Here is a 24315-nt window from a genome sequence, read left to right on the forward strand (position 1 = left end):
GTCATGATGATGATGGCCTCATAAATGTTGCGATCGATAAAGATTGCAGCATTTAGGGGTTAAATGGTGCAGGGACGTGCAGGCACCGCTACTGGCCTTGACAACAGGAGCTCGCTTATAACTTACGACAAACTCCCAGCGGCGATTGCGGGGGGCACAGCTCCTGTGTCCGCACAATTGCCATGACGTAAATTTACGTTATAGGTTGTGAACCCTCTTCCAGACCATGACGTAAGCTCACGTCAAATTATAATAACAGGCACCGTAAACACTTTTTCTTGCTCTCCATCTCACTACAATGCAGTCAAGGATTTTCAGTACCTGAAACTTCTGGATCCCATTGATCTGTGAGAAGACCAGATTATTGTCCTGCAGAGCTTTTGCAATAATGTCCAATACATCCTGCCACTAGAGAGAAATGTATAATTGAGCAATGTATATTGACAAGCATTACCGCTCACACTGGAGTATTACTGGGATAAGCAAAGAGGCAAACTGGAAAAAGTACATGATAAAAGGTCTGCAATGATGCCTACATATCCCAAGCAAGATCCATTTACCTACTTTCCACAAAGCAGGTCACACTGATGACAAAATGAGGTGTACAAACATTTTATATTTGGAAAAAAAAGGATTTTTTGGTTGCTTACCGTAAAATCTGTTTCTCGGAGCCTTCATTGGGGGACACAGGAACCATGGGTGTATGCTGCTGCCACTAGGAGGCTGACACTATGCACAAAAAAAGTTAGCTCCTCCTCTGCAGTGTACACCCCACCGACTGGCATTATGAACTTCAGTTAGTGAGAAAGCAGTAGGAGAAAAAACAATAAGGTTGAAATAACATAACCACAAACATGAAAACTGTAACTATAAGAACAGTCATAGAACACAGAACAACAGAAACTGAACAATATGGGAGGGTGCTGTGTCCCCCAATGAAGGCTCCGAGAAACAGATTTTACGGTAAGCAACCAAAAAATCCTGTTTTCTCTATCACCTCATTGGGGGGGACAGGAACCATGGGACGTCCCAAAGCAGTCCCTGGGGTGGGAAAACAGACTTACATCAGGTAAGAGGACTCACCACTGCCGCCATCAGGAATGACGAAAAGAGAATCCGTCTTCCGGAAAGAGGCCATTCTAGCCAGGTAGATCCTCACCGCCCTGACGAGATCCAGCTTGTTCAACGATCGCTCCAGGGGATGAGTCAGAGCTGGACAAAAGGAAGGTAGAACGATGTCCTCGTTGAGGTGGAAGGTGGAAACCACCTAAGGAAGGAAGGCGGATGCCTCAGGACCACCTTGTCTTGGTGGATAACCAGGATTGGAGGTCAGCAAAAAAGGGCCGCCAACTCGGAAACACGCCGGATAGAGGTGATGGCCACAAGAAAAGCAATCTTCCACGATAGAACTGACAGGGAGACCTCCCTGAGAGGCTCAAAGGGGGAACCCCTCAGAATCTCCAGCACAAGATTAAGATCCCATGAATCCACAGGAGCCCTGTACGGAGGGACAGCATGGGCTACTCCCTGAAGGAAGGTCATGACCTGTGGCCGAGAAGATAACGTCTTCTGGAAGATAATGGAGAGCGCAGAAACCTGGCCCTTTAGGGAACTAAGTGCAAGGCCGAAATCCAGTCCTGCGTGAAGGAAGGCCAATATGGAAGGAAGGGAAAAGGACATAGGTGAAACGTGGATGGACTCGCACCAACGGAAGTAGATCCTGGAAGATCTAGTGAGATCTTAGTGAGAATCACCTGATCCGAAAGGCTGGACGATCTTAGAACTGCGGTCTCAACAGCCATGCCTTTAAACTGAGCGACTGAGAATTCGGGTGGCAAATCGGACCTTGAGAGAGCAGATCGGGTCTGTCTGGAAGCCGCCAGGGGGCATCCGCGAGAAGATTGACGATCTCTGCAAACCAAGATCTCCTGGGCCAATCCGGGGTGATCAGAATGACCGGCACCCCTTCCGCCTTGATCTTTTTCAACAGCTTGGGAAGCAACGGCAGGGGTGGAAACAGATAGGAGAGCAAGAACTGTGACCAAGGAGTGGCCAGAGTGTCGACGCGCACTGCGAGAGGAACGCGGGACCTGGAGACGAACCGAGGGACCTTCCTGTTGATTCGGGACGCTGTGAGGTCCACATCCGGAGTCCCCCATTGAAGACAAATCTGATTGTAGACCTCCTGATGCAAGGACCATTCCCCTGCCGCGAGGCCCTTGAGGCTGAGGAAGTCAGCGGCCCAATTGTCCACGCTGGGGATATGCACCGCGGATATCATCGGGACCGTTGCCTCTGCCCAAAGGAGGATCTTGGATACCTCAGCCGAGGCCAGAGAACTCCGAGTCCCCCCCTGGTGGTTGACATATGCCACTGCTGTGGCATTGTCCATTTAGATTCGAATTGGCAAACCCCTGAGAATCCTTTCTGTCATGATTCCAATGGCAGGGAATCACAAAAGGACAAGCACCAACGAGCTCTAGGGTGATGGAACCTGAGCTGACCACGACCCTAAACCTGAACACACAAATAACAATAGCCGGGGAACGTGCCTACGTTGATCCTAGACGTCTCGCACCAGCCGAAGATCTAACTTCCCCTATTAGAAGAAACACAGACCTCTCTTGCCTCCAGAGAAATACCCCACAGAAATAGCAGCCCCCCACATATAATGACGGTGAAATGAGAGGAAGGCACATACACAGTATGAAAACAGATTCAGCAAAATGAGGCCCGCTAAAACTAGATAGCAGAGGATACAAAAGTAAACTGCCCGGTCAGCAAAAAACCCTTCAAAAAACCATCCTGTAATTACTTGAACTCATGTTCCAACTCATGGAACATGAGGAGCAATTACAGCCCACTAAAGCAACCAGCAGCAAAGAGACAATTATATGCAAGCTGGACAAGACAAAAATAAAGCAAAACGTGGAACAAGAAAATCAAAACTTAGCTTGTCCTGAAGATTACTGAAGCCAGAAGCTGAGGTAACAAAACACTCTGATAACCTTGATAGCCGGCGGGGAAATGACAAGAAAGCCAGGTTAAATAGGAAACTCCCAAATCCTAATAAAACAGGTGGACACCAGAGACAGCAGAACACAAATCACCCAGTACCATCAGTAACCACCAGAGGGAGCCCAAAAACAGAACTCACAACAGTACCCCCCCCTTGAGGAGGGGTCACCGAACCCTCACGAGAACCACCAGGGCGACCAGGATGAGCCCTATGAAAAGCGCGGACCAAATCATCAGCATGAACATCAGAGGCAACCACCCAAGAATTATCATCCTGACCATAACCCTTCCACTTGACCAAATATTGGAGTTTCCGTCTGGAAACACGAGAATCCAAGATCTTCTCCACAACATACTCCAATTCTCCCTCCACCAGCACCGGAGCAGGAGGCTCAAGCGAAGGAACAACAGGTACCTCATACCTCCGCAACAACGACCGATGGAACACATTATGAATAGCAAACGATGCCGGGAGATCCAAACGAAACGACACAGGGTTAAGAATTTCCAAGATCCTATAAGGACCGATGAACCGAGGCTTGAACTTAGGAGAAGAGACCTTCATAGGAACAAAACGAGAAGACAACCACACCAAGTCCCCAACACGAAGTCGAGGACCCACGCGGCGACGGCGATTAGCAAACTGCTGAGCCTTCTCCTGGGACAACTTCAAATTGTCCACCACATGACTCCAAATCCGATGCAACCCATCCACCACCATGTCCACTCCAGGATAATCAGAAGGCTCCACCTGACCAGAGGAAAAACGAGGATGAAACCCCGAATTACAAAAGAAAGGAGAAACCAAGGTAGCAGAACTAGCCCGATTATTAAGGGCAAACTCGGCCAGCGGCAAAAAGGTAACCCAGTCATCCTGATCAGCAGAAACAAAACACCTCAAATAAGTTTCCAAGGTCTGATTAGTTCGCTCCGTCTGGCCATTCGTCTGAGGATGGAATGCAGACGAAAAGGACAAATCAATGCCCATCTTAGCACAGAACGTCCGCCAAAATCTAGACACAAACTGGGATCCCCTGTCAGAAACGATGTTCTCCGGAATCCCATGCAAACGAACCACGTTCTGGAAAAACAGAGGGACCAACTCAGAGGAGGAAGGCAACTTAGGCAAGGGTACAAGATGAACCATTTTAGAAAAGCGGTCACACACAACCCAGATGACAGACATTTTTTGAGAGACAGGGAGATCCGAAATAAAGTCCATGGAAATGTGCGTCCAAGGCCTCTTCGGGATAGGCAAAGGTGACAACAATCCACTGGCTCGAGAACAGCAAGGCTTAGCCCGAGCACAAACCTCACAAGACTGCACAAAAGAATGCACATCCCTCGACAAGGAAGGCCACCAAAAAGACCTGGCCACCAAGTCTCTAGTACCAAATATTCCAGGATGACCTGCCAACGCAGAAGAATGGACCTCGGAGATGACTCTACTGGTCCAACTATCCGGAACAAACAGTCTCTCAGGCGGACAACGATCAGGTTTACCCACCTGAAACTCCTGCAAAGCACGTCGCAAGTCTGGGAAGACGGCCGACAAAATCACCCCATCCCTAAGGATACCAGTGGGCTCAGAATTTCCAGGGGAGTCAGGCACAAAACTCCTAGAAAGAGCATCCGCCTTCACATTCTTTGAACCTGGCAGGTATGAAACCACAAAATTGAAACGAGAGAAAAACAGTGACCAACGAGCCTGTCTAGGATTCAGACGCCTGGCAGACTCAAGGTAAATCAGATTTTTGTGATCAGTCAAGACCACCACACGATGTCTAGCACCCTCCAGCCAATGACGCCACTCCTCAAATGCCCACTTCATGGCCAAAAGTTCCCGATTACCCACATCATAATTCCGCTCAGCGGGCGAAAATTTTCTAGAAAAGAACGCACATGGCTTCATCACCGAGCAATCGGAGCTTCTCTGTGACAAAACCGCCCCCGCTCCAATCTCGGAAGCATCAACCTCAACTTGGAAAGGAAGCGAAACATCAGGCTGACGCAACACAGGAGCAGAAGAAAACCGGCGTTTAAGTTCCCGAAAGGCCTCCACAGCCGCAGGAGACCAATCAGCAACATCAGCACCCTTCTTAGTCAAATCCGTCAAAGGCTTAACAACACTAGAAAAATTAGTTATAAAACGACGATAGAAATTAGCAAAGCCGAAGAACTTCTGCAGACTCTTAAGAGATGCAGGCTGCGTCCAGTCACAAATAGCCCGAACCTTGACGGGATCCATCTCAATAGTAGAAGGGGAAAAAATATACCCCAAGAAAGAAATCTTCTGGACTCCAAAGAGACACTTTGAGCCCTTTACAAACAAGGAATTAGCCCGCAGGACCTGAAACACCTTCCTGACCTGCTGAACATGAGACTCCCAGTCATCAGAAAAAACCAAAATATCATCCAAATACACAATCATAAATGTATCCAGATATTCACGGAAAATATCGTGCATAAAGGACTGGAAGACTGAAGGAGCATTAGAAAGTCCGAAAGGCATTACCAAATACTCAAAATGGCCCTCAGGCGTATTAAATGCGGTTTTCCACTTATCACCTTGCTTTATTCGTATAAGATTATACGCACCCCGAAGATCAATCTTAGTGAACCATTTAGCCCCCTTAATGCGAGCAAACAAATCAGTCAACAAAGGCAAAGGATACTGATATTTTACGGTAATCTTATTCAAAAGACGATAATCTATACAAGGCCTCAAGGACCCATCTTTTTTGGCCACGAAAAAAAAAACCTGCTCCCAAAGGGGACGAAGATGGACGGATATGTCCCTTTTCCAAGGACTCCTTAACATAATCCCGCATAGCAGTATGCTCTGGCACTGACAGATTGAACAAACGACCTTTAGGAAATTTACTACCAGGAATTAAATCTATAGCACAATCGCAATCCCTGTGAGGAGGAAGCGAACTGAGCTTAGGCTCCTCAAAAACATCCCGATAATCAGACAAAAATACAGGAACCTCAGAAGGAGTAGATGAAGCGATAGAAATCGGAGGTGCATCATCATGAACCCCCTGACATCCCCAGCTTAACACAGACATTGTTTTCCAGTCAAGGACTGGATTATGAGTTTGTAACCATGGCAGACCAAGTACTAGAACATCATGTAAATTATACAATACCAGGAAGCGAATCACCTCCTGATGAACGGGAGTCATACGCATGGTTACTTGTGTCCAGTACTGAGGTTTATTCATAGCTAAAGGTGTAGAGTCAATTCCCTTCAAAGGAATAGGGACTTCCAGAGGCTCAAGACTAAACCCACATCGCTTGGCAAATGACCAATCCATAAGACTCAGGGCAGCGCCTGAATCTACATAGGCATCGACGGAAATGGATGATAATGAGCAAATCAGAGTCACAGACAGAATGAACTTAGACTGTAACGTACTAATGGCAACAGACTTATCAACCTTTTTTGTGCGTTTAGAGCATGCTGATATAACATGAGCTGAATCACCACAATAAAAGCACAACCCATTTTTCCGCCTATAGTTTTGCCGTTCACTTCTAGACTGAACTCTATCACATTGCATTGTCTCAAGTGCCTGTTCAGAAGACACCGCCAAATGGTGCACAGGTTTGCGCTCCCGTAAACGCCGATCAATCTGAATAGCCATAGTCATAGACTCATTCAGACCCGTAGGCGCAGGGAACCCCACCATAACATCTTTAATGGCCTCAGAAAGGCCATCTCTGAACTTTGCAGCCAGGGCGCACTCATTCCACTGAGTAAGCACTGACCATTTCCGAAATTTTTGACAATATATTTCTGCTTCATCTTGCCCCTGAGAGAGAGCTAATAAAGCTTTTTCAGCCTGAATCTCCTTGTTAGGTTCCTCATAGAGCAAACCCAATGCCAAAAAAAACGCATCCACATTAAGCAACGCAGGATCCCCTGGTGCCAATGCAAATGCCCAATTTTGAGGGTCACCCCGCAGGAAAGATATAATAATCTTAACCTGCTGAGCAGGGTCTCCAGAAGAGCGAGATTTCAAAGAAAGGAACAGCTTGCAATTGTTCCTAAAATTCAGAAAACTAGATCTATCTCCAGCAAAGAACTCTGGAATAGGAATTCTAGGTTCAGACATAGGAGCATGTACAACAAAATCTTGTATATTTTGAACCTTAGCAGCAAGATTATTCAAGCTGGAAGCTAAACTCTGGACGTCCATGATAAACAGCTAAGGTCAGAGCCATTCAAGGATTAAGAGGAGGAAAAAAAAAAAAAAATCAGCCTGGCTGCAATTAAGGCTAGGCAGCAACATCAGAGGAGAGAAAAAAAAAAAAAAAAAAAACTTCCTCAGACTACTTTTCCTCCTACTTCAGCCCAAACATTTTGGGCCGGCTATACTGTCATGATTCCAATGGCAGGGAATCACAAAAGGACAAGCACCAACGAGCTCTAGGGTGATGGAACCTGAGCTGACCGCGACCCTAAACCTGAACACACAAATAACAATAGCCGGGGAACGTGCCTACGTTGATCCTAGACGTCTCGCACCAGCCGAAGATCTAACTTCCCCTATTAGAAGAAACACAGACCTCTCTTGCCTCCAGAGAAATACCCCACAGAAATAGCAGCCCCCCACATATAATGACGGTGAAATGAGAGGAAGGCACATACACAGTATGAAAACAGATTCAGCAAAATGAGGCCCGCTAAAACTAGATAGCAGAGGATACAAAAGTAAACTGCCCGGTCAGCAAAAAACCCTTCAAAAAACCATCCTGTAATTACTTGAACTCATGTTCCAACTCATGGAACATGAGGAGCAATTACAGCCCACTAAAGCAACCAGCAGCAAAGAGACAATTATATGCAAGCTGGACAAGACAAAAATAAAGCAAAACGTGGAACAAGAAAATCAAAACTTAGCTTGTCCTGAAGATTACTGAAGCCAGAAGCTGAGGTAACAAAACACTCTGATAACCTTGATAGCCGGCGGGGAAATGACAAGAAAGCCAGGTTAAATAGGAAACTCCCAAATCCTAATAGAACAGGTGGACACCAGAGACAGCAGAACACAAATCACCCAGTACCATCAGTAACCACCAGAGGGAGCCCAAAAACAGAACTCACAACACCTTTCCCAGTGAAGAAGAGACAGAAAGATGGACTGAATCTCGAGGACATTGATCGGCAGAGATGACTCCTGCACCGACCAACGAACCTGAACAGTCAGGTGACAAAGCACCACACCCCAGCCGAGCAGGCTGGCGTCCGTCGTCACCACCTGCCAGTGAACTGGAAGGAAGGACCTGCCCTGGAAGATGAGAGGCGACATCAGCCACAAGTTGAGGGACCGTTTGACCCGGGGAGAAAGCCGAATCGGACGATCCAGGGAGAAGACAGACCGGTCCCACTCTGATAGAATAGTCTGATGAAGAGGTCTTGAGTGAAATTGGGTGAAGGGAATTGCCTCCAATGTTGCAACCATCCTCCCGAGAACCTTCATGGCCGATCGGAAGGAGGAAAGCCGAGGACCCGGGAGCAGGCGAACCTCCCGGCGAAGGATGGATCTCTTGTCTTCGGGAAGGAAGACTCTGGTCTGAAGTGTGTCGAAGAGCATCCCCAGAAAAACGAGGTGCTGAGAAGGAACAAGACAGAATTTCTTCCTGTTGACAAGCCACCTGAAACGGGCTAGGGTGTTGAAGATGATGGACAGACTTTGGTGAGCCTGAGAAAAGGACAGAGCCTTGATGAGGATGTTGTCGAGGTATGGAAAAAGTACCAGGCCCCTGACCCTCAAGATGGCTATCAGCGCTGCCATGATCTTCGTGAAAACCCTGGGAGCGGTTGCAAGACCAAACAGCAGGGCGACGAACTGAAAATGTTCCTGAAGTACTGCAAAACGCAGGAATCGGTGATGTCCCGAGAATATCGGGACATGGAGATAGGCGTCCTGGATGTCAATGGAGCACAGAAATTCCTGAGCCTCCATGGAAGCAATTACTGAACGAAGGGATTGCATCCTGAAGTGTCTCAGACAAACCCTCTTGTTCAGCAACTTGAGATCCAGAATGGGACGAACCCTGCCGTCTTTCTTTGGTACCACAAACAGGTTCGAATAGAAACCTGTGAACCGTTCTTTTTCTGGAACGGGAACGATCACCCCGGATTTGAGGAGGGAAGCGATGGCTGCAAAGAAACCTGGGACTAGAGCGGGGTCTCTTGGAGGGCGGGATTCGAAAAAACGATCCCGAGGCCGAGAAATGAACTCTATTTTGTATCCTGAGGATGCAACTTCCCTGACCCATGCGTCCTCCACTGAGGTGATCCAGACGTCCCTGAAGAAGAGGAGACGGCCGCCCAGCTTGGGAGGTGCGCTGGGGTCTTGCCATGAGTCATGTCGAGGTGGATCTTCCAGTCCTAGACCTGGAGGATCTACCTTGGAAGTAGCGGGAATGCCAGGAAGGAGTGGGTCTAAAGGATACCGTCTTCTTCTCTTGACGTGCCTGTGGACTCTGCTGCTACTAGGAAAAGGAGTTTGACGCCACGAAGTGACTAAAAGGCCGAAAGGACCAAAACTGCTGCCTAGGAGGAGGCCGGCGAGGTTTGGACTGGGGAAGAAGGGAGCTTGTGCCCCCGGTGGCGTCCTTAATAATTTGGTTCAGCTTGGGACTGAAGAGATGAGATCCCTGAAAAGGCAGACTGGTAAGGGACTTTTTAAATGACAAATCCACCTGCCAGGCCTTGAGACAAACGGTACAATGGATGGCAAAAACATTACTGGATGCCGGAGCGGCACAAGACGAGGCGTCCAGGGAAGCAGAGACCAAATATTCCCCAGCGTGAGAAATCTGGGTGGCAAGTTCCGCCAGCTGTTCTGTTGGAGCTCCGGCCAGAATGCCCCGATGGAGTTGTTTGGCCCATTCGGATATAGACTTTGAAACCCAGGTGGAAGCAAAAGTCGGGCATAGGGTAGAGGCGGCCGCTTCGAAGGCCGACTTCGCAAAGGATTCTATGATTCTATCGTTGGAATCTTTCAGAGACGCTCCGCCAGACAGAGGGAGGACTGTGTTGGTGGAAAGTCTAGGAACTGGCGGATCCACAGAGGGAGAAGAAGTCCAGTTGGCGATGATATCCGGAGAAAAAGTATATAAGACGCCAAGGTGCTTTCCTCTTTGAAAGCGTCTGGACGGATTCTCTTTCTCTGGTCAGAAGCTGATCGAACTCAGGATGAGGAGCGAAAACCTTGGAAGGTGTTTTAGACCGTCTAAACTAAACCGCCTGATCTGCGGGTTCCGTAGAGGAATCTTTGATGCCACAAGTCTGATTGATTGCTCCAATGAGACTCTGAACCATATCCCTCATGCTAGCGATTGGGTTCGAATCCAGCTCCAGATTTATCCTCTGAAGGCGCATCAGAGAACACCTCGCCTGACTCAGGGGAGGAGGACCGGGGAGAAGCTGATCGCAGAGCGGGGCGATATGGAACGGGAAGAGGACTCAGACCGGCGTAGCTGTCTGGATCTTTTGCGGCCTATAATGGGAGGCTCAGACGGAGGTTCCTGCGACCCGCTAGCTACTGCGGGAGTCTGCAGGGGCAACCTATCAAGCACGGCCACAAGGGTCTGTAACACCCGTGTTAGATCCGCTACCGATTGAGCCCAGCCTGGAGCGGAGGCTTCACTCAAGCGGAGCGGCAGGGGGGTCCTGGGTGGTGGACATAATGGGGTTGCTGCAGGCCTGACAGAGGAGAGGACTGACCTGAGGGAAGCTTGCAGTTACAAGACGAACACGCAAAGTGTTTGACTAAGGCAGAGGAATTAGCAGAAGAAGTGGGAGGACGAGAGCGACCTCCCTTAGAGGTAGACGTGACGAACGGGTCCCTGAGGAAAATGCCAGAAGGTTAGGGGACAGGAGGGCAGAGGAGAGTGTCAGTCTGCAGAGCAGAGCTACTCTCGGCGGGCAAAGCGTTTTCCGGATGGAAGGCTGAACGGCTTTGAAGATGCTATCCAGGAACGATGGTCCTGGAAAAAGCCCGCCCGAGGGAAAAATGAAGTGGGCGGAGTCGCAGCCTAAAGTAGGCCCGGGAGAAGTCGGGGCCTAAATTAGAAGCCGGCGACTGCCGGAGATGGCCGCAGTACTGGAAAAGGTGCGGCCGCTGGGGAAAACTGCGTGGCAGCCTGCAAGGCCACCGCACCAGATCAGAGAAAGGTGCGGCCGCAGTAAAAGCAGCGCGGCTATCTGTAGGGCTGCTGCGCCGCTCAGAGTAAGGTGCGGCCGCAGGAAAGGCAGTGCGGCTGCCTGTAACAGTGCGGCCGCCAGAGAGGAAGCAGCGTGGGCGCCCACAAGGGCCGCCGCGCGAACGGAGCGATGACTCACGCCCCATATTTCCCCGCCCGCTGAAAACGACAATAAAGGAATCCCCAGGGACCCCCCCCCATGACCACCCCGACTTGAGGAGGGACCCAGAGGTACCTGAGGGAAGGGGAAAGTGGGATACTCACCTAAACATCCAACGCCGTCCGTTTCTAACCTCAAACCGGGGAAGGTATCAGACGTCCAAGGGAGCTGGTAATGGACGTCCTCGTCTCCGCAACCGACAGGCTCTGGTGGGCGAGTGGGTGGTGGAAGGAGCTAGGACCGGTCTTCTGAGCACGCCTCTGTGCTAGGGGTCTTGGTCCTGCTGTCGGATCTATGAGGATACGGGGTGGCAGTACACGCCGTACTCATAGTCCGTATTGTGGGATTACAGTTGTGACTGTTCACAATGTATCCCTCCGGAAAAACCTGAAAAAAAACTACGCACATTGAGGTAGATATGGGTCTAATGAAAGACCCGTGTCTACCTCCTACTGACACTAAGCTAAACTGAAGTTCATAATGCCAGTCGGTGGGGTGTACACTACAGAGGAGGAGCTAACTTTTTTTGTGTATAGTGTCAGCCTCCTAGTGGCAGCAGCACACACCCATGGTTCCTGTGTCCCCCAATGAGGCGATAGGGAAATACGGGTTTCTTTTCCTCAGCGGATGAATATACAATTAGGCACAATTTTAAGCTGTCCTTTCTTAGCTGCCATTGGATGCTTTCTTTTACATAGCGGGGTCAACAAGTCCCCAATTTCCCTATAAGTGGGTGAAATATTAGGAGATAGTATCAGCAGTTTCCAATCTGACAGTCTCGCCCCCCCCCCCCAGTGTTCTGCAGCTCCTACATTTGGGGTGGCACTGGGAGAAGCCATCCAGGGGCGGTGCAGGACTGGTGTTGTCTCACCCTATTGTCTCCGGCCCTGATTTTCTATATTTTGTCTGAAATGCCAGAACATTTTAGTGAAAAAATTACCTGACTGCAATAATGCAGCTGACCTCTGAATCCAGCTGCCCGTCATTTGGGCAAAATTCATTAGTTCACAGGATCCCTTTAATATTTATTTTGCCCCAAAATAGCATATTAAAAAGAAACTGTGACAATGGCACACCTATACACATAATGACATTTACCTGAAAGGCTAATGGATTAATACTATGGTTAAGACAAACCCGGGAGCCCTCCAAAAGTGCCACATTAGGTGCAGAAAGCAATATACTGGTTGTATGTAGACAACACAGGTAACATGACTAACATAAGAGCGTATGATTGGAAGCAAAGAGACCATGTGATCTGTCAGTGACCCGTTCTTTGAATTCATACAAACACTTACTGTAGAGAAGACCAGCGATTTCGCACCTGGATCCAGAGATTGGATTTTCATAAGTGTTCTGACAACTGCCTCAACTTTTGTGGAATGACTCCCCTTTAAAGTAAATGCAAATCAGAGTTATAACAAGTTTCCATTCCTTTCCATATAAAATAAAACCTCTCTGAAACCAAAGATTAGAGACAATTTTAGTTCCATCATATCCTATGTGCTGTATACTGACCATCCTGTTTGAGACGACTGTTCCTGTAGAAGATATTTTGGTGTATTCATAGGTTGCCACTTGTGTAATAATAATCCTGTGTGTATATACAGGTCCTTCTCAAAAAATTAGCATATAGTGTTAAATTTCATTATTTACCATAATGTAATGATTACAATTAAACTTTCATATATTATAGATTCATTATCCACCAACTGAAATTTGTCAGGTCTTTTATTGTTTTAATACTGATGATTTTGGCATACAACTCCTGATAACCCAAAAAACCTGTCTCAATAAATTAGCATATTTCACACATCCAATCAAATAAAAGTGTTTTTTAATAACAAACAAAAAAACCATCAAATAATAATGTTCAGTTATGCACTCAATACTTGGTCGGGAATCCTTTGGCAGAAATGACTGCTTCAATGCGGCGTGGCATGGAGGCAATCAGCCTGTGACACTGCTGAGATGTTATGGAGGCCCAGGATGCTTCAATAGCGGCCTTAAGCTCATCCAGAGTGTTGGGTCTTGCGTCTCTCAACTTTCTCTTCACAATATCCCACAGATTCTCTATGGGGTTCAGGTCAGGAGAGTTGGCAGGCCAATTGAGCACAGTAATACCATGGTCAGTAAACCATTTACCAGTGGTTTTGGCACTGTGAGCAGGTGCCAGGTCGTGCTGAAAAATGAAATCTTCATCTCCATAAAGCATTTCAGCCGATGGAAGCATGAAGTGCTCCAAAATCTCCTGATAGCTAGCTGCATTGACCCTGCCCTTGATGAAACACAGTGGACCAACACCAGCAGCTGACATGGCACCCCACACCATCACTGACTGTGGGTACTTGACACTGGACTTCAGGCATTTTGGCATTTCCTTCTCCCCAGTCTTCCTCCAGACTCTGGCACCTTGATTTCCGAATGACATGCAAAATTTGCTTTCATCAGAAAAAAGTACTTGGGACCACTTAGCAACAGTCCAGTGCTGCTTCTCTGTAGCCCAGGTCAGGCGCCTCTGCCGCTGTTTATGGTTCAAAAGTGGCTTTACCTGGGGAATGCGGCACCTGTAGCCCATTTCCTGCACACGCCTGTGCACGGTGGCTCTGGATGTTTCCACACCAGACTCAGTCCACTGCTTCCTCAGGTTCCCCAAGGTCTGGAATCGGTCCTTCTCCACAATCTTCCTCAGGGTCCGGTCTCCTCTTCTCGTTGTACAGCGTTTTCTGCCACATTGTTTCCTTCCAACAGACTTACCATTGAGGTGCCTTGATACAGCACTCTGGGAACAGCCTATTTGTTGAGAAATTTCTTTCTGGGTCTTACCCTCTTGCTTGAGGGTGTCAATGATGGCCTTCTTGACATCTGTCAGGTCGCTAGTCTTACCCATGATGGGGATTTTGAGTAATGAACCAGGCAGGGAGTTTATAAAAGCCTCAGGTATCTTTTGCATGTGTTTAGAGTTAATTAGTTGATTCAGAAGATTAGGGTAATAGGTCGTTTAGAGAACCTTTTCTTGATATGCTAATTTATTGAGACAGGTTTTTTGGGTTATCAGGAGTTGTATGCCAAAATCATCAGTATTAAAACAATAAAAGACCTGACAAATTTCAGTTGGTGGATAATGAATCTATAATATATGAAAGTTTAATTGTAATCATTACATTATGGTAAATAATGAAATTTAACACTATATGCTAATTTTTTGAGAAGGACCTGTATATATATATATATATATATATATATATATATATATATATATATATATATATATATATACATATATATATATATATATATATATATATATATATACATATACACACACACTAGATGGTGGCCCGATTCTAACGCATCGGGTATTCTAGAATATGTATGCAGTTTATTTATGAAGTTTGCAGAATAATGCAATTTATACACAGGATTCGGCCGGCCAGGTGCGACCAATTCGCGAAGCGTGGTTCAAATTCCGTGCCAATTCGCGGCCGGACTGCGCCTGTCGCTGATTGTTCATGGCCGGGCGTGACCAATCAGTGAAGCCAGGGCCGGCTACAGGTTTTTGAGGGCCCCGGGCGAAAGAGTCTCAGTGGACCCCCCTCTTTAACATATACCACGATTTATGATGCACAGATACAGAAGAGAAATATACCACAGCCAAGTAGCATATAACACAGCCCACATAGCATATAGCACAGCCACGTAGCATATAGCACAGGCCACGTAGTATATAACACAGGCCACGTAGTATATAACACAGGCCACGTAGCAAGACCGCTACGTTATCATCTCGCGAGACCGCAATGCATGGCCCGGACCGTCGCGAGGTGCGGGAAAGGCGCCAGAAGGTGAGTATATAAAGATTTTTTATTATTTTTAACATTAGATCTTTTTACTATTGATGCTGCATAGGCAGCATCAATAGTAAAAAGTTGGTCACACAGGGTTAATAGCAACGTTAACGAGACTGCGTTACACCGCGGCATAACGCGGTGTAACACAGCCATTAACCCTGTGTGAGCGCTGACTGGAGGGGGGCACTGACAGAGAGTAGGAAGGGGCGAATTCGCAGCGACGTGGGATTTCCGTGACAGACAAACAGACGGAAGTGCCCCTTCGACGATTATATATATATATATATATAAAACTGTATACATAGATACACATGCGTGTGTATGTACACACGTATGACACATAAAAATATATATGCACGCATCTACACACGTGGTAAAAATTGTTGGTACCCCTCGTTTAACCCCTTCATAACCTTGGGATTTTCCGTTTTTCGCTCCACTCCTTCCCAGAGCCATAACTTTATTTTTCCGTCAATATGGCCATGCGAGGGCTTGTTTTTTGTGGGACGAGTTGCACTTTTGAACGACATCATAGGTTTTACCATGTAGTATAAGAGAAAATGGGAAAAAAAATCCAAGTACGGTGAAATTGCAAAAAAAGTGCAATCCAATGCGTGTTTTTTGTTTGGCTTTTTTTGCTAGGTTCACTAAATGCTAAAACTGGCCATTATGATTCTCCAGGTCTTTACGAGTTCATAGACACCAAACATGTCTAGGTTATTTTTTAATTAAGTGGTAAACAAAATTCCAAACTTTGCTAAAAGAAAAAAAATTGCGCCATTTTCCGATACCCGTAGCGTCTCCAATTTTCGTGATCTGGGGTCGGTGAGGGCTTATTTTTTGTGCGCCGAGCTGACGTTTTTAGTGATACCATTTTGGTGCAGATTCCGTATTTTCTGCTGTATAAGACGACTGGGCGTATAAGACGACCCCCAACTTTTCCATATAAAATATGGAATTTGGGATATACCCGCCGTATAAGATGGGGGTCATCTTGTACGCCCAGTCATCTTATACAGCGTGTGCGGTGCGTATGGTTCCCAGGGTCTGGAGTAGAGGAGACTCTCCTTCAGGCCCTGGGATCCATATTCATGTAAAAAAATAAAGAATAAAAAATATGGATATACTCACCCTCGGACGGCCCCTGGCTCTCAGCGGTGCAAGCGGCAGCCTTCGTTCCTAAGAATGCATTGAGCGTAGGACCTGCGATGACGTCGCGGTCACCCCCGACTTTTGAGATGATTTTCAGGGGTTAAAAAGTCATCTTATATGCCGGGTACTGCGATACCAAATATGTGTATATTTCACTTTATTTTTATTGTTTTATTTTGCATGGGGCGAAAGGGGGGTGATTTAAACTTTTATTTTTTTTTATTTATTTCATATTTTTTTAAACATTTTTTTTTACTTTTGCCATGCTTCAATAGCCTCCATGACAGGCTAGAAGCTGGCACAACTCGATCGGCTCTGCCATAGATCACCTCTATGTAGTAGAATTACAGGCTTGATGTGAACGCCGACCACAGGGTGGCGCTCACAGCAAGCCGGCATCAGCAGCCATAGAGGTCTCAAGGACGATCATATGACAGGGGTCGGTGATGCGCACATTTCCGGCCGGATGGCCGGAAGCGGTAGTTAAATGCCGCTGTCAGCGTTTGACAGCGGCATTTAACTAGTTAATACCTGCAGGTGGATCGCTATTCCACTCGCCGCTATTGCGTGCACATGTCAGCTGTTCAAAACGCATGACAGTTGGGCGTGTCTAAATCAGTTCCTGGACATGCGCAGTCCGAAGTAAGACATGCGTACGCATGTGTTCCCATAGACAGTAATGCGTTTTTTTAACGCACTCATCCGCATGCCTGCGCATATTTGACGGAAATTTGCAGTCTCAAAAATTGCAACATGGTGCATTAGCCACGCCCCGCCACACACCGCTAAAAAACGCATGCGTAAGTAAACGCGGGCGAACACATGCACCTGCGTTTACAATGTTTAAGATAGGAAATCAAGACGCATGTGGATGTATGTGTCAGAAACGCTGTGGACACAACCGCAAATGTGAAACCAACCTTAGTGTTTTTTTAATAAAACACATTTTTTACATAATACTTCTGTTTTATCTGCACTTATCATATCCATTTGCCTTTTTTTCTTGATGGAGATGTCCTTTATCTGGTTTGTTTCACTTCATTCAGCTCTGCTGGAACTCCCCATGGTGGATATTTCCACAGTACGCCAGGTAGGTTGCACCCCCTTGAATCCACTATAGTGTAATTGGAGCTGTAGCTAGAGCACAACTTTTCAGGGTGAGAAAATGTTCTACTATTGGTTTTATAGTTGTAATTTACTACGCTCAGAAAGCGCTCTTCTCTCCTTTCTCAACCATGGAAAATCCACCATTGGTTTTCACTTTTTACTCAACCTATTCATACTCTTATTAGGTCCAATTTCTGATAGATATGCCAAAAAAAACCAATATGCATGTAGAAAAGCTGCGGAGACACAATCACGTGTTTCTCAACGCAAGCAATAAATAGCCAGGTCTTTCACCGGGAAGGAACAACCATGGGAAGGGCAGCATCCAAAAAGAAAAACCACCTATGCCAAAACATGGTATCCATCCACAGACAGCTGTTTCGGGGTATTTGCCCCTCATCAGTGTAGAGTAGGAAACTGGCTATTAGGAGCAGTGCCTAGTAAAAGGACTATAAACATAAGGATGAATGACCTCGGGGAGATCAAAACATCCAACACAGCGGAGACACCATCATATGTTTCTCAACGCAGTGATCCAGAACACTGCCCCCATCCCTTATGGGAAATATGCAAATGCGGAGGGGAGTATGCGGGCGCCAGGCACTGACTGCGGGGAGGAAGGAGCAGCCATTTTCTTCCGGACTGTGCCCGTCGCCGATTGGTCATGACTGTTTTGCCGCGACTAATCAGCGACTTGGATTTCCATGACAGACAGAGGCCGCGACCAATGAATATCCGTGACAGACAGAAGGACAGACAGACGGAAGTGACCCTTAGACAATTATATAGTAATTTGTATCAATCACCCTGACATTCTGTGCTTTAATTAGTTGAAAATGCATTATTTTTGCACAATAAGAATAAAAAACGTGAAGTACTACAAGTCTCCAGATTGCTGGTAGCGCCTACAGTGTGTGAGCTTCTCCTCCATCCTATGGTCATTTAATCCATATTCCACCAGGCACAAACGTCTTAAAGGGTTTTTCCAATATCGGAAAACCTCTCTCCTCTTGCTGAAGTTTGTTTTTAAAAAACAAACTGTGATCTATTCATCTTGCTGGGGTCCAGTGCTGTGTCTCTGCCATCCTTATTGTCAGCTATACTGAACCATGTCAACAACACTGCAGCCGATCAGCGCTGCACACAATAGTAGACACCGGGAGCAGCAGTGGACACTAAGCCCTGAACCAGGAAGGACAAGTAAAGCAGAGTTTTAAAACAAAGTGCATTGACAATCTTTTCAAGGTAGTTTTCAATAAAGTAATGTTTTTATAGTAGTATTTTCTGCGATTTAGCTTCCTCTATATATTACTATTTTCCAACTCACTCTGTGATGCATCACATTTTTCTACCTATTTGTTGCTGAGGAGTCTGCGCAACTCTCTTACATGGCATCCTGTGCTGCGAATACTGACCGAGTCGCCATAAACACTCGATACGCATGACACTGTCTTCAAGGTGAATACAGTAGGAGTGACACATTCATCCTGTTGCTCTGCTTGCACCAATTTTTTTCATGCATGATCGGTATGACTGTATGCAAAAAGGAAAGGCAGCACAAAAATGAAGCATCCATGTTATGTTGAAAGCAACTATACAAGAATAAGGCCTCGAGCTGAAGAAATGTTGTAACTTGTATCTCAGGGGGTCCAAAGAATAAAGCTGATGATTGCAAAGCTGGAGTTGAAAAGCTGAAAGAGGGGCTCTGAACCCCTTCAGATTCTACTGTTGATTGTGGCAGCTAAAGGATTAAACAACTGTGATAGTCCTCATCACTGATCCCATCAATTCCAGGGGGACCTGTCAGTTCAAGCTAAACTTCTAATGTGACTATAAAAAGAGTGAAACATTAATTGTCATCATAGGGTGTGGGTACATCCTGATGTGTAAAGTAACCTGCCAGAATTGAATTTTGTTACGGTGCACACAATGTCTTATAGGCAGATTCCGCAAGGGAATAATAAATGAAACAAAAACAAACATATGCAACTCCAATCAGTGGCAGCAAAGCCGCCAAGGAAATGACACAGAAAACAGTTCAGAGGGAGCACCACCAGCATTTTTCTGTAGCGTCTTCCTCAGTTGATAACTTGGTGGGTCTATAAGATGCCATATGCACATATCCTTAAATAGCTTGCTCATTTTGTTAGGTCACTGCTCACTCCTATCCATGTTAGTACAAGTAAGCTGACCGTATACATGTGATAGCAGTCAGCCGACACACCATACACATACGGTAAGTGTTCGGCTCTCTAGAACGTTCCTGTCTTTTCAGCGGGGATACAGCAGACTGGCAGACGCTTAGTTAAGAGGGAACCAAAGAGTCGAATGAACTGAATTACTGGATCCTTGTATCCCCTGACATCTCCACTCAGAGTAGAGGAGGTCATCAGCAGATAGCAAGTTCCTGATCTTATTACTATGCGTGATCCCCTGATCTTGTTTCCTTTCTCAAAGAACCTCGATGACCATTTTCTACCTCAAAGAAGCTTAGTGTTGGGGAGAGTAAACCATGCTAGAATTCGTGCCTAGCATTATAATCTGGTATGGATTGTTTTGACCATCATCTTTTAACAGGTTGTGATCCAGGCCTTGTTGCTGTCTTCTGTGGAACCTCCAGCCGCGTAGTAAGGAACCCCTAAAGTTTATGTGACCCCAGCAGAGAAACACTGACCTTCGAGCAGAATATTCTGCATTGGTCCAGACTCCTGCTCTAGTTGCTATAGTTACGGCTACTCATTGTCTTCCTGCAAATGATCATAAATGCTCTACAGTATATGGAACTCCTGGGCATCTGACAAAACTGTAACTATAGCAACCACTGCAACGACAAACAGCAGCGCAAGGGGTTAATGCTGTCCTGGCATTGCATCCAGGATAATGTATTAACATGTTGTGTAATGTACCTGTTCTATATACTCACAATTACCATTCACATATAGTGCAATTGTTTAACCAGTTCAAGTCCGGACTGTTTTACTCCCTTCCTGGCTAGGCACGTTTTCGAGTTTTATCATATTTGCGCTTTTAATGGCTATAAAATTATTTCTCATTTGGATATTCCAATACATTTTTGCCTCTTATTCTCATAATCCATGGGGATTTATTTTTATGTAATATTTTTTTCTGATATTGGGGAAGATATAAAGAAATATAGAAAAAGTGTATTTTTTAATTATTTTATGACCACTAAGGACTGCTAAAAAAAATCTTAAATTGTGTTTGAGTATCAAATTAATTGAGTATCAAAAAAACCAGCTTCATATTAGTGACTGGACTCAGTCACACTTGCCACAATTACCCCCATACAAGGATCAATACTAAACAAGAGGACAAATGGGAGTTTATAGAAAAATACAAACTAAATTTTATTAACAATATTACCATATAAAAATTCACACCACCATCACATGATGGTAGTGCAACAAAGACACAACAAAGTGTAAGACACCAGCAATAGGTCCGCTGTGGATTTGTAATATATATATCTCATAACATAGACAATATATGTAAAAAAGGTACAGGTAGGATAAAGTCTCTACATAGAGATCCCGGTACTAAAGTAGTCCTGAAATGCCCCATACGTATGGTTATATAGATAACCGGGAACTCACACCCACACTTCATACCAAAACGTCCAGCATAATAGGGGTAAAAGCGGAGGGGGAGGAAGGGACTATATCTCACCTGACCACAGATAGACCGTTGATACACGCCCCGACGCGCGTTTCGCCTTTCTTTCTTTTTTCTTTTTTTTTTTACTACCCCCTTGAAAAAGAAAGGCGAAACTCGCGTCGGGGCTGGACGTTTTGGTATGAAGTGTGGGTGTGAATTTTTATATGGTAATATTGTTAATAAAATTTAGTTTGTATTTTTCTATAAACTCCCATTTGTCCTCTTGTTTAATATTAATACTTCTATTATCTCTGTCTGATGATTCTATAACAGCTCTAACCTACAGTCCTTACTCTCACCTCATCTCACCAAGGTACTGTAAATAAACCTGTTGAATGTATCACTGCATCATCCTTCCGGATCACCACGCGCAGCTGATAAGTACTAGGAGCACAGTTTAGCGAGTAACGCTACCTGCCATTGTTTATATAGCGATTTGTGATCACATCCCTCAGACACATCTCATCCACGTATATCGGTGGCAGAATAGTAACAAGAGACCTAGTCTACAGTGTCTGTGTGCATATGCATTGTCTGCTAGCAAGTCTTAACCGTCCGCCATCTTAGCTAAAACATGTCCACAAAGGGCACCGTGGACCCATCTGCAAGTGAAGCACATCAGGTTCCCGACACCATAGATGCTGCAGGAGCAGAGTCCACAGAACAAGACGTACGACCCAGACGTGTAACCAAGCCGACACAAAAGGCCAGAGAGAACTTTGAGACTACTAGAGACGAGTTCCATGATAACCTAGAACATTTATGGGGCAGAGTTGATCACTATTTAGCAGCTCTTCCACGCTATTACAGTGATGCCGCAGTTTTAACTGCCACATTGAAGAGTTTATCTGCCGCCTATGATCGCTACCAGAGACTGTCTGCAAAGTACATCACATTCCTGAGTAACTGTGACATCGAAGATGCCCCAACAGAACTTACTGAAAGTGAAACTCTTCTCCAAGAAAAGACCTCATTAGTGCGAGATGACCAGGATAAAGCAGAACTCCGCATCGCTCACCTCCAAGAGGTTAGGTCACATCGCACGACATTGACCAAAATCACAGCTCGGTCTTCCAGATCATCTCACTCCAGGAAGTCAACATTGTCCGACAAGCTACTGGAGATCCGTGCAGCTGCAGAGGAAGCTAGAGTAAAAAGCTCCTTTGCTAAGAAGGAGGCTGAAGTCGAAGTAGAAGCCCAAATGGAAGCTCAAAGAAATGAGATGGAGGCTCAAAGAAACAAAATGGAAGCTCAAAGGAAATTAAAAATACTCCAAGCAGAAAAGGAAGAAGCAACAGCCCTTGCTAAATTGAAGGTCCTTTAACAAGCACTGGGACAACATGATAATCCGGACTGTCTTATTCCAGAAGAAATGGAAGACGCAGCTGATCGCACTTCTGACTACGTGCTAAGACATTTAACATCTGCACCAGCACCACCTCCAGTTTCTAACACGGATGCGCCCGCAAGCCAAGAGATGTTGCCACCTACTGCCGACAAGGTAACTTCCAGCACTAACTTACAATTTAGGCCACAGCCAGCGGACCCTATAGAGACTAAACCGCAGTTTAACCCTTATGCCGCATCATTTCATCCTGATTTGTCGCAGTCATAGGCCAGAGAACTTACATCCCCTACGGATACCACAAGTTCATCCTGCAACAATGACCGGGAGATCGGACATGTCTGACTTTGCCAGATACATGATTCGTCGGGAGTTAATAAACATTAGTCTCTCAAAGTTTGATGATCGTGTCTAGAATTATAGAGCCTGGAAATTCACCTTTCAAGCGGTGATCCAAGACCTTAATCTCACCGGCAAGGAACAACTGGATTTGCTTGTTAACTGGTTAGGCCCTGAATCAGCAGAGCGCATAAAGACAATAAGGACAGTTCATGTGGACTATTCAGATGCAGGTCTTATTGCAGCCTGGGAGAGACTGGGACAAACCTACGGCAGCTCAGAAGCCATAGAATTTGCTTTATTTAAAAGACTGCAAACCTTACCAAAGATAACTAACAAGGACAATAGAAAACTTCAAGATCTGAGTGACCTGCTAAAGGAAATAGAATTAGCAAAATTAGACCCACGCCTCTCAGGACTGAGCTACCTAGATACTGCTCATGGCGTTAATCCAATAGTGTCCAAGTTGCCACACGGTATGCAGGATAAATGGGCAGACTACGGCTCACGGTATAAAAGGCAGCATGATGTGTCCTTTCCCCCCTTTTCACATTTTTCCAGGTTCATCAGTGACCAAGCTCGGAAGAAGAATGATCCCAGCTTCGACTTCACTGAGCCTACTCCACCAGCATCATCATCATCTACAAGGTATGATAACATTGCCAAACGTAGAGATTCAAGGAACACAGTATCCGTGAGAAAGACCGACGTTCCACTTACTATAACTGCCTTCACTAAAACAAATAATGTTGCTTCTAAGGTCATGGACAGTAACCGTATGTGCCCTATCCACAAAAGGCCTCACCCACTTAAAGAATGCCGTGGATTCAGAGCAAGGACTTTGCAGGAGCGTAAAGATACCCTCAAGGAGCTTGGAATATGTTATAAGTGTTGCACCTCCTCAGACCACCTCGCTAAGGACTGTAAGGACGCCATTAAGTGCACTGAATGCAGCAGTGATAAACACGTCACAGCGATGCATCCCACGCCAGCTCCACACAACTCACAACCTTCTGCAGCATCCAACCCTGCTCAAAAGCATGGCGGGGAGCCACAAGTCCCTGACCCAACTGCAACTGCTGTTTCCTCCTCATGTACTGAGGTATGTGGAGAAGGGATTGTCCCTAAATGCTGTGCCAAGGTATGTCTGGTTAAGGTCTATCCAGAAGGACAACCCGACAAGGCCTTCAAAATGTACGCCATAATAGACGAGCAAAGTAACCGATCTCTAGCAAGACCCAAATTCTTGGAGATCTTCAACATAAAGGGACAAACGACTCCATACATCCTCAACACCTGCTCTGGTCGTATTGATACTTCTGGCAGGAGAGCCTCTGGGTACATAGTCTCTTCAATCAAGGGAAACATGCATATACCCTTGCCAACCCTAATTGAATGTGACCAGATAACTGACAACAGGGAGAAGATTCCCACTCCGGAAGCCG

General features: G+C 46.0%; 1 protein-coding gene across 1 annotated transcript in view; it reads right to left on the bottom strand.

Annotated features, from left to right (window-relative positions):
* The window catches only part of SHPRH (SNF2 histone linker PHD RING helicase), a 144472-nt gene that overhangs the window by 13967 nt on the left and 106190 nt on the right, over positions 1-24315 (bottom strand). Inside the window, exons 26-27 of the mRNA XM_069769156.1 lie at positions 12700-12792; positions 322-408 (exon numbers count right to left, since the gene is read on the bottom strand). Coding sequence (XP_069625257.1) covers positions 322-408; positions 12700-12792 — 180 coding nt within the window. The remainder of the gene's footprint in view (positions 1-321; positions 409-12699; positions 12793-24315) is intronic.

Source organism: Ranitomeya imitator, chromosome 5, assembly GCF_032444005.1.
Source record: "Ranitomeya imitator isolate aRanImi1 chromosome 5, aRanImi1.pri, whole genome shotgun sequence".
In the NCBI taxonomy this organism is placed as follows: domain Eukaryota; kingdom Metazoa; phylum Chordata; class Amphibia; order Anura; family Dendrobatidae; genus Ranitomeya; species Ranitomeya imitator.